General features: G+C 62.9%; 1 protein-coding gene across 1 annotated transcript; it reads right to left on the bottom strand.

Moving 5' to 3' along the window:
* Positions 1 to 98: 98 nt before the first annotated feature.
* CHMP6 (charged multivesicular body protein 6) lies at positions 99 to 6519 on the bottom strand. The gene is made up of 8 exons (XM_047833827.1): positions 6399 to 6519; positions 4162 to 4271; positions 3946 to 4033; positions 3771 to 3857; positions 2941 to 3006; positions 2638 to 2718; positions 1613 to 1667; positions 99 to 1085 (listed from the first exon to the last, which is right to left on the bottom strand). Exons 1-8 carry the CDS (start codon positions 6459 to 6461, stop codon positions 1030 to 1032), a joined length of 606 nt encoding a protein of 201 aa, XP_047689783.1. The 5' UTR covers positions 6462 to 6519; the 3' UTR covers positions 99 to 1029.
* Positions 6520 to 10374: the final 3855 nt, after the last annotated feature.

The raw sequence follows: 10374 nt of genomic DNA, 5'->3' as shown, positions 1-10374 counted from the left end.
GTGAGGGTCAGGGGGCCGTGTTCCAGGGACCCTAGAGGAGAGGAGCCACACTTTAACCCACCCAGGTACCCCCACAGACCCCGCTCCATGAGGCCAGAGACCATGCAGGCATCAATTTTAATATGGGGCTGACCCGTTTGGGGCTCCCTCCTTGTTGGGAGTGAAACGTCGTCAGGATTGTCCGATACCAAAATGAACCGTTAACTAGGGAAGCCGTTTCCAGCCTCCAAGCGCGTGCCCGGCGGCTGACGGCTCAGGGGTGGCGGGCCGCAGAGCCCCGGGCCTCTGGCAGGTTCCTGAGCCCAAGCTGCGTGGAGTCCCAGACAATGGGGGCCACAGCCACCAGAGCAGGCCCGTCAGCACCTCCGGGAACCCCAGCAAGGCCTCTGGCTCTCCGGGGACATCCCTTTGCAGCGGGCCGAGCCTCTGCACACAGGCCCCCAGGTGAAGAAGCTCGGTCGGGGCTCCTGCAGCCGTCAGTCCAGCAGGGATGTGCCCCTTCCGGTCCAACACCCCCAAACGCCGACACAGAAGAGGGGAGCTTTCCGCCCCCGAACCGACACGGAAACCGGGCGGGTCAGGAAGCTGCCCGCCAGCTGGCAGGAGCAGCAGGAAGTGAAAAAGGAAAGGGAAAGAAGCTAGGGTTGACGCGCCTTCCAAAGAGAGGGAGCTGGGGAGAAGGTGGCCGGTGGAGCCTCGAGGGGCCGGGGACGGGAGTGTGGCCAGCACCAGGAGCGACGGGCCTGCCTGTGGCCGCGTGGGAACCACAGCCTCAGAAGCTGTTTGGCCGGAGGGTGTGAACGTTGCCATTGAACCCAGAGAGGAGAGCGAGCCTGCGGCGCCAGGGAAACGCTCTGCGGAGTCAGCCTGGCGTCTGGCCCTGTGTGCGCCACACTCTGCTTCGTCAGCACCCGACCGGCCTGGCCTGGCGCCGGCCTCCTGGGAGCCCGTCAGGTCGGGCCGCGCACCAAACTCTGTGGGCCCCAGTCTCTGGGGAGTCCCCGCCAGTCCCAGGCCAAGGAGGCCACGTTATGAGGCTGCAACCATGTCCACCTGCTGGGGCCTGGCCTTGGTGGGGGCTTTTTCTGTAGAGGAAAGAAAGAGGTGTTTGTCGGGTGCAGAAGACCCCACGGGCAGAAACTCCCAGAGGAGAAGGAAGGCGGCAAGCAGCCAGGTCCCAGGGCTGTGTGCGGGGCTGAGGGTGGGGACCTCGACCGCAGCAGCCCGTCGCAAGCACTCGGGAGCCCTGCGAGGAGGAGGGACGGGGAGGGGCAGAAAGAAACGCGGAGGGCCCACCAGCCACCGGGGCCCCGGCGGGGCGCAGGGCCACAGGGCTGTGCTACGTAGAGGGTGGCTGGTTCTGGGGTGGACCCGGCCTTTCCCCAGCTCTGCCTGCGGGACACGCCTCTCTGAAGGGGTTTGGCTCTTTCAAGGCTCCCCCCGTCCCGGCCAGAAACCGGGCCCAACCCCCAAGCAGGCCTGTGCCTCTCACCCACCCAGCTGGGGAGGCAGGAACCAACTTCCACCGAGCGGAAGGGCGGGACCCTGCGGCCGGGGCATTTCACTTCGTTCTAGAACACAGGTCCTCCGCAGGACAGAACAAGAAGCGTACCTGGTTTCTTCTCGGGGAGAGGCTCTGAAGGAACCTCGGGGAGGTCCAGCTGCTCCTGCAAGAGGCAGAGGGAGAGGCGGTGAGACCATCCAAACAAGAGCGCGGCTGTGGAAAGCTCCAGAGCGCCTCCTCCTCGGTCTCCGGCATCTGAGACTTGACTCACTTGGGGCTTCCCTAGAGATCCCGGGTCACACTCTGGCCATGCGGGGCCGGGGGCTTTGAACCCTGTGCCCACCCGGGTGGAAGGGGCGGCTCTGTGGCAGCGTGGCCGGCCCAGGGGCGCTGGGCTTCCTCTCGGACAACACATGGCAGTTCACCTCCCAGCTGGCTTCCCTGGCTGCTTAGGCGGCACCTGGGTCCTCGGGAGGAAGGACGTCAGGAGGCAGGTGCACGTGGGACACCGGAGGGCAGAGAGCAGGGACACTAACTCGTCCCGCGGGTGCAGGGAGTGGCAGGCTGGTGGGCACAGGCTGGGGGCATCCCGAAGCCATGGCCCAGCGACGGAGGCGTCCCCATCGGGGAGCAGACACACACCACGGGGCCTGCGCGTGGCAAGGCCGCCTGGTAGAGGGAGGCGGGCCCGGGGCTCCGCAGGGAGGGACCTGGCCACGGCGGGTGAGAGGTGCCATACGGGCACTGCCTGCTCAGCCGCCTGCAACACTCTCGGGGGGACAACCCGGGGAATGTTCTCTCCAGGCCGGGCTCTCCCTGCTGTCACCAGGCAGATAAGAACCACCTCAGTTTAACACAAATTCGACTTATTTTAGGAGGGAACACCACTTGCAAAGCCAGGATTGTGTGCTCCTGTAAAGCCCAATAAAGGTGCCTGTCCAAGGCCAACGATCACACGGGGCAGAGGCCTTCTGCGAGTCCTGTCACCAGAGAGATCGTGCTCAGTCCTGGGGGTCCTGTCACTTGAGTGACTGCGCTCAGTTCCCGGGACTCCTCTCACCTGGGTGATGATGCTCAGTCCTGGGGTGTTCTATCACCTGGGAGACCGTGCTCCGTGCGGGGGGTCCTCTCACCTGGGTGATTGCGTTCAGCTCCTCCAGGATGGTGTCTTCATCCTCCTGAGTGAAGCTTCCTGACAGCAGCTCATCTATTTGCTGTAAAGGGAGGAGGGGAGGGGAGGACCGTGGCCAGGCTGGGGCAGAGGGTGCAGCGGCCCCTTGTGGAGGAAGGAGACAGCCCGTCGCTCCAGGCCCCCCTCGCTTGGGAGGAGGTGAGCACCAGAAGCACAGAGGTCCTGGCTCTGGAGGGTGGCTGGGGGTTCGTGCAGGTGGCGGGTGCGGGAGGAAGGTGGTCCCCGCTGGCCCAGCAACACCTACCCGCTGGTACTCCACGGCCTCCTGGGTCTCCTCCAGTATCCGCTCCACTTCTTCTAAGGACATCACCTAGTCGGCCGGGACTCTGGTCAGCGAGGCGTGTTAACGGCCCCTTGCGTTATGGCCACCTGGAGCGGCAGGGCGCAAGCCCGGCCGAGCCGACGCCACGTGGCTCTGGTCGTTTCTGCCGTAGGCTGGGCCCGCCCACGGGGGCTCCGGGGCCGTCGGACCTGTCTCTTCAGAAGCCCTGACTGCACCGCCCAGACTTCCGCCGGCCCGTTGCCCCAGACCCTCGGGCTCCCCAACCAACCCGCGCAGGTGCAGGTAAAAATAAGTAAAACTTGACTCGATTCCCTCTGGGTTCGAAGCAGCACGCTGACTTGTGGGGCAGGGACACACCGCGGACAGCCGGGACAGCCGGGCAGCTGCAGAGCCATCCGCCGGTCACCTCTCCGGTGGCCCAGGGTCTCTCCGGGCCTCACCTCTTCTTTGGCCACCCACCCCTGGGCCGCTTCCTGTGGTGAGGCCGTGTTAACCTCCTCCGGGAAGCCCTCCAGTTAGTTCACGCACCCTCACCGGACCCTCACCTGAGCGCGTGGACCCACTTTGTCGTCGTGCCCGTCACCCCGTTCTCGGGTCAACACCCCGAGCTGGTCTTGCCACCGACACGGGCGCCCTCTCCCGAGAGCCACGGGCTCGCCCACGCTCCCAGCCAGCACAGACGCCTCTTCGCCAATGGCCCGGGCACAGGCGTGGCCTCAGGACCGAGCCCCGCCTCCCTCGTCCGGCGCACGCGCGCGGAGCTCCGTCCTCTCTGCCGCCCAGGACCTTACCTGGTGCATCTTCTTCAGACACTCGTTTCCGATCTGCAGCCCTTCGACCACCTTCATCTCAATCTGGGCGAACTCAATGTTCTGGACCTGGGGCGGACGCCGAACGGACCGGGCGGTCGGGGGGCCTGCCTTCCCCACCCCTTCCCCCCAGCTCCCTGCCACCCGCGCGGCCTACCATGGTTTCCAGGCTGGTGATTTGGTTTTCTGTCTTGTCCAGAAGCTGCTCCTGGTACCGCTTCTTCTTGAGCAGCAGCTTGGCACGTCTGCAGAGGGCACCCGGGCGGTGACCCGGCCGCCGGGCCCCGACCGCCCCCCCTGGCCTCGCCCGCCCCCCTGCTCTCGGCCAACGGGGGCGGACGCCCCCTCTCGGCCTGCCCTGGGCCCCACTCACTCCTTCCTGCCGTCCCGCAGGAGCTGCCTGGCGATCTCCCGCTCCCTCTCCAGCTGCTGGGTGACCCTCTTCTGGTACTGCTTCAGCTTATCCCGCTGCTGCTTCAGTTGCTGCGGAAGAGCAGGCCTGCGTCCACACGGCGCCCGTGCTGGCACCTGGCTAGGCCGGCCTGGAAGCCGCCCCCCCCTCCTCCAAAACACAGTTCTCTGTGGGGACAAGTCTGCCCCCTCGGGCACATCTGGAGACACCTGCGGCTGTCGGAACTGGGGGGGTGCTGCTGCTGGCGTCAGTGGGTAGAGGCCAGGGACACCGCTTACATCCCGCCGTGCCCAGGGTGGCCCCGGCACAGACAGTGAACCACCCCCCCCCCAGGTGTCCGCAGCGCCAAGGTGGAGTGTCCGCTCTCAGAGTGACATCACTCAAAGTGATGGCAACAGCCATCACTGTGCCTGCCTTGGGGCAGGTCGGAGAGTGTCACCAGTGCCTCAGAGGTTCAGAGACGACACAGAAGTGCACCGGAGAGCCACCGTCCCACCCAGCCACAGCGAGGGTTGGGGGCCTCCCCTCCCGGCCTCAGACGCGTCCTTAATGTGTCCAGCTGCCCTGCTCGTCACTTATCACCGCGTCCGAGTGGACACACAGACGGCCTGTTTGGGTGAAGTGTTTGCTTGACCTGGCCAAGCACCCGCGACCCCCACGTACTGTCCCGGAGAGGAAGCACGGCCGTTTACGCGTCAGGTAATTCTGCCTTTTCTCAGGCCTTTCCCATTTCTTCCAAATTTCACCTGAAATGATGACGCTATGGCGAGCGCCTGCAGGACAGGGCGTTTCTCATACGTGCGATTCTATCTTTAGGATCCGCTGCTGTGACTGAACTACGGCAAGGGGCAGGCACACCTTTAAGACTCAGTATAGTGAGACGTCATCCCCTAGTGTAGACGCGTCTGCAGGGACCTCTCACGGCCCCTCCACAGCACGTTCTCTCTAGCGCCTGCCCGGTGCACCGGGTGGCCTGTGGGGCAGGCTGGGTGATGGCTGCACGCCTTCTCCTGGCCGCAGTGCAAGGCACCCACTATCCTGCTCCCACGGCTCAGACACACCGGGGCCAGCCTGCGTGCCCAGTCTTCTCAGCCCTGGCCGCTGTTCCTCCCCAGGAGCTGAGCCCCCGCCCCGCCCCTGCCCTTCGGGCCATTATCCAGGCTGGTTGAGTACAAAGTGTGGAAGACAGCTAAACGCAGCAGGTGTGGCCAGGCTGCCCCCCTTGTAAACTTCCTAAGGGGTATCCGTGGAGGGTCACAGGACGGACAGCACACTGGGGCATGGAGTTTCTCAGCTCAGCTTTTCATCCTAGGAACACACCAGGCAGTAATTTGTTTTATTGTGTGCAAACCGCGTTGTTACAGTGTGGACCCACCAAACAATCCCTGGCAAGTAGAAAAGCCTGGAAGAGAAACCCAAAGGCGACTCCTAGAAGAGAATCACCTTGGGGGCTTCAGCTCTCCGCCAGGGCCTGACCCCTGCCTCCCTAGTGCCTGTGCCCCTCTTCTCATTCAGCACCCAACGCCGCTCACATTTTCTCTAGTGGCAAACGTGCCTGTTTCCTCTCCACGTGGGGAACTTCAGTTAAGAACCGTTTATAACACGCTTTCTGAAGCTAAGGGGTGGGGGGAATCTGTCATTTGAATTTGTTTCTCTCTTAGCACAAATTCATGCATTTTTGCTGCAGAAATTTTTGCAAAGCAAGCGAAGGTAAACTCTGCTCAAATTTTGGACCACCTCCTTCCTGGTACGTTTTTCTCCTTGCAAAACTGGATTCCTCTGGACGTGCCTTTCCCCTTAACGTATCATACAATTCTTTCCACGCAAACGAGCTTTGTCCCGGAGCTCCCCGGAAACAGCGGCGTGGGGCGGTGGCAGACGAGCCCATCACCCTCGCTCGGCGCCCCGGCGCCGGCCACACGGCGGGGCGGCCCGGAACGTGGGACTCGGGACCTGCCACCTGCGAGCGCGCGCTCGCCGGGACACCAGGTGTGACCACGACTCAGCGCGACACTCGGCGCCGCCCCCCGAAACCGCGGCCCGGTCTAGTCCCCGCGCCGGTCGCCGGCAGCCTGCGGTCCGGCGCAGCGACGCGGCTGCGAGAAGCCCGCCCGGCGGGGGGGGGGCGGGGGCAGGCCCTCCCGGGGCCGCAGCCCTGCCTCAGTCTCCCCGCCGTCGCCGGGGGGCCGGGTTCTCACCAGGACGGCCTTGTCTTGCTCTGTGACCCGGCTCTGCTTCTTGCGGCCGAACAGGTTGCCCATGGCGCCCCGGCCCGCGGCCCCGCCCGCCGCCGCCCTCCCGGCCTCCGTACTCCGGCCCCGCCCCCTACGGCGGCCGCGCAGGGCCAGGCGCCGCAGACGGCGAAACGTCTGCGGGCGAGCCGAAGGCGGGCCCCGGGTTCGAACCCGCCCCCGCACGCCTTGGCGACGATGGCACGGTGATACTGCGGGCAGGGCCTCGGCAGCCCTAAATGATGCATTTCACGTGCACTTCCAGAATGTCCCCCAGCATTGCAAACGAAGACTGAAAGTTCCAGTCTCGGGTTAGGTGGGATCCTTCCCGGTAACCGGTGGACAGTCTCCCCCCGCCCCCTGGCTGGTGCCGACCACAAAATGCTGCGTTTAGTGATGTTATGTACAACCTGTGGGCTTACAGGTGTCCATGGAGACGCTACCTGGGCAGCACATGTCCACGCGGCCCCGCGACCGGTGGCTCTTGCCCAACACGGCTGTCTCAACTCCTGGTTCTGTGTCCCCCCACCCTGCAGAAGCCTCGGGCCGTTGGGGGTAAACCCCCTGAAGAGGATTTGCAGGGAGCCACTGACCCCTGCATCCCTGGTTCCCACCTGCGTCTTTCCGGCGTTCGGAGGGTACACGGGGTCTCATAGGACAGCACCCAGCCCCGATCAGTCTGCCCGGATGATCCTGATGAGGGAGCATAAGGCACGCTGAGGGCCAGGTCCCAGCTAGCATTACCCCTCCTCCCCGCCCCCCCTCACCCCCCCACAGGGCGGGATGAGTGTGATTATTTCCCAGGCACTCCTGGAGGCCCAGGGACAAAGGAAAGGACAGAGACAGAAAACAAATGGTTAACCTGTTAAGGGTCTCCATCAGTTTACAAACATCTTAATACAATCACACAAAAAAGGGCAATCTTCTAAAGTCCAGAACTCCCTACTGTGTGAAGTGAATACTTTGCTACAGGGAAAAACCACCTTAGCTTGTCAGTAGCTAGGCCTCCAGTGATCAGTGCGTCTTTAGCGTATGAAAGTCTCTTTGGAAGCTTCCCTTTGGACTTCACCTCGGCCAAGTCCATAGTATATAAACCAGCCACTCTTCGGGGCGCCTGGGTGGCGCAGTCGGTGAAGCGTCCAACTTCAGCCAGGTCACGATCTCGCGGTCCGTGAGTTCGAGCCCCGCGTCGGGCTCTGGGCTGATGGCTCAGAGCCTGGAGCCTGTCTCCGATTCTGTGTCTCCCTCTCTCTCTGCCCCTCCCCCGTTCATGCTCCGTCTCTCTCTGTCCCAAAAATAAATAAACGTTGAAAAAGAAGTTTTTTTAAACCAGTCACTCTTCACAACCCCAGCACAGCTTCCTCTACCCAGGGCCCTGTCCCCGTGTGCTTTACTAAATTCACTTTTTTTGCGCCAGAGACGTCTTCAAGGATTCTTTCTTGGCTGTCAGCTCTGAACCCATCACCCCAAAACTTCATCAGTCCTGTACCCGAGTCTGCAATGGGCCAGCCCAGTGGCTCGTGGGCAGTGGGCACCTAAGTAAGAGGAGCAATCCCACAGCACGGGCCTCACTTCCTTCTGTGAAATGACTTCCTGGGTCACAAGCAGGTGCTGTGCGGGCACCGTGACGGTCAGCCTCCAAGTGCACACTGGCGCTGCTCTGGCCAAAGCGCTACAGGCGGGAAGGCAGATCCGTATCCAGAGGAAGTGTCCATTCCAGTGGGGACAAGTCCCTGCCTCGTGATGGAAGGGGTCCTGATTAGCCAACCCGCTGTCAGGTGGCTGGATGGTACCCCCAGGGAGTGGTGCTATTTGGGGGTTCAGTGCTACTGACCGGCTGGGCACTCAGAGGTTGTGGTGGGCAAGTGAGCCCCAGCCTCTCTCCCTGCCGCCATGGCCACTTTGTTCATGGGCCCACTGGGCACTGGGGGGCAGGGGAAAGCCCTTCACGGTGGTGAGTCATGTCAGGTTTTGGTCAACTGTTACATGAGGCAGGTGCCAGTCCAGGTGGCTGCCCGTCTCTTTCGTTCTGGACACCCTGATTAACCAGAGACGCCTGTGGTCGGGCACTCTGAGCATCTGTGTGTCCCAGCCACCTGTTAGAGTAAGTCCCAGCCTTGGCTGGAGAGGGTTGTGGGACCACGCAGCCTGCCTGGGGCAAAGAGAGCTTCCAGAGGCTGAGAGCCAGAGTTGGTCAGCAGAAGAGCCCCCACCAACTGGCCAGGAAACTCACTAGGGGGTAGAGGGGAGCCCGGAACCTGCCCACCGGAGCTGAGAATCTTGCTGGATATGGGACAGGCTGGAGGAGGTCGGCCAGAAGCAGCCACAGGTCGGGGAGAAACTCACTGAAGAGCCTCCCCCATGCTGCCCCCTGGCAGCCATAGGAAGAGAGAAGCAGCTGGGACAGAAAGGGAGCCCCTTCCTCTGCCTGGCCCAGCGATGTCGCTCCAGCGCTCTGCTGCTGAAGTCCCCATCGGGCTAGCGGGCAAAGGTGAAACGCCGGCAGGTGGGCCAAAGAAAGCGAGTCTCCGATAAGCCTTTACATGTGGCTCTAGAGATGCTCCGTGACTGACACGGCCAGTGTCTCTTGGGATGCTCACTCGTGGAACTCGGCCACCAAGTCCGAGGGGCCTGGCCTGCGGGGAGAGGAGCTGCCACTCAGCATCCCTCGCCAGCCACGTGGGTGCGCTGTGGTCTCGGAAAGGCAGGTTTCTGTCCCCGCGGGGCTGGGCCTCGCCAGCTGAGCCTTCTGTGTGGACTCCACCTACACAGGTTTAAGAGCCAGAAAATGGTGGTCGTTGGAGCCGTTGAGTTTTGGGGTGGTTTGTTCCGCAGTGACAGTTAACGGGTACTACGGAGTGGGCACCTCGGGAAGGCGGGGGATTTGCAGCACGTACTTAGAATCCTTCACGGTGGAGCCCGCTCGCCCCTCTGGGCCTGGCTCAGGCAGGGCACAGGCCAGGGGTATGACTCTCCCTCGGGGACGTCGCGTCAGATCTCTCTTCTCCCGATGTGGATCATCCGCTTAGCGATCGGTGCGAGCTCTCCCAGGCTGTGCATTGTTCTCGGACCGGGGGCACCTGACCAGCTGGCCGGTGGCGAAGATGTCCCTCATGACTGCTACTCAGCTGACCTCTGGGCCTTGCCCCTCCGGCTCCCAGGGGAAATCCCGGTCCCAGGGGACCGGTTTTGATGGCAGTGCCTCTACTGTCATTCCTGGCCCGCAGAGAGCTCTTCAAGGGCCTGAGGTCCTCCCCAAGGGCTTCTCAGGGCCCCTGTCAAGGCAGTGTGCTTCGAGGACACCTGAGAGACTCAGGCCAAGTCCTTATCTGCCCTTGCCCTTGGGGTCTTTCCTGTGTGTTAAATACCAAGCCTCTTCCGGCAGCTCAACTGTGCTAAAGTCCAAGTTTCCAGCAACAAAGGAGCAAACCGTCAAGGAAGGCCCGTCACAGATGAGATCAAGTGGTGTGGCCCAGAGTGTGTGGAGAGCGGCCTGTGGGGGCCGGGCTCATGCAGAGCTGGCCGCCACACTCACCTGTACGGACCCCTGTGGCCTCCGGCTGGCGTCGGCAGAATCTTGGTATTCTTGGGGGACGGTCTTGAGGAGACCCGGCCTCCCCTTAGCAGGTGACTACCCGGGTGTGGCCCCGGTGGCCTCCGATGGGGAGGAGGGCCGCCTCTGCTGCAGGCTGGGCTTCCTGGGGGCGGGGCGATCCGCACCCCCCTCCTCTCCAGGCTCTGACCTGGCAGGTGGACAGTTCAGTGTGTGTTGTGATTCCACCAGCCAGGGATGAAGCCTGGGGAGTGATTTCCCGTCCTGCCGCAAGAAATACGGTCTCCTTTTATAGTAGTCCTCTAATATTGTCCGATTTTCTGATTCTGCCGTGAAACTGAGGAAGCACCTTGCCTGCCGTTTGAAACACATAATCGGCCCAGGCGGCCA

This window comes from Prionailurus viverrinus, chromosome E1, assembly GCF_022837055.1.
Source record: "Prionailurus viverrinus isolate Anna chromosome E1, UM_Priviv_1.0, whole genome shotgun sequence".
NCBI classification, from domain to species: domain Eukaryota; kingdom Metazoa; phylum Chordata; class Mammalia; order Carnivora; family Felidae; genus Prionailurus; species Prionailurus viverrinus.
The sequence above is the reverse complement of the archived record's forward strand: the minus strand, read 5'-3'. Positions and strand labels throughout refer to the sequence as shown.

Coding starts and splice junctions, on each gene's coding strand:
- CHMP6 (XM_047833827.1), bottom strand. CDS start 6,461: ATGGGCAACCTGTTCGGCCGCAAGAAGCAGAGCCGGGTCACAGAGCAA. Junction 4,272..6,398: donor AGCAAGACAAGGCCGTCCTG/GTGAGAACCCGG, acceptor GCTCTTCCGCAG/CAACTGAAGCAGCAGCGGGA. Junction 4,034..4,161: donor CTGCGGGACGGCAGGAAGGA/GTGAGTGGGGCC, acceptor TGCCCTCTGCAG/ACGTGCCAAGCTGCTGCTCA.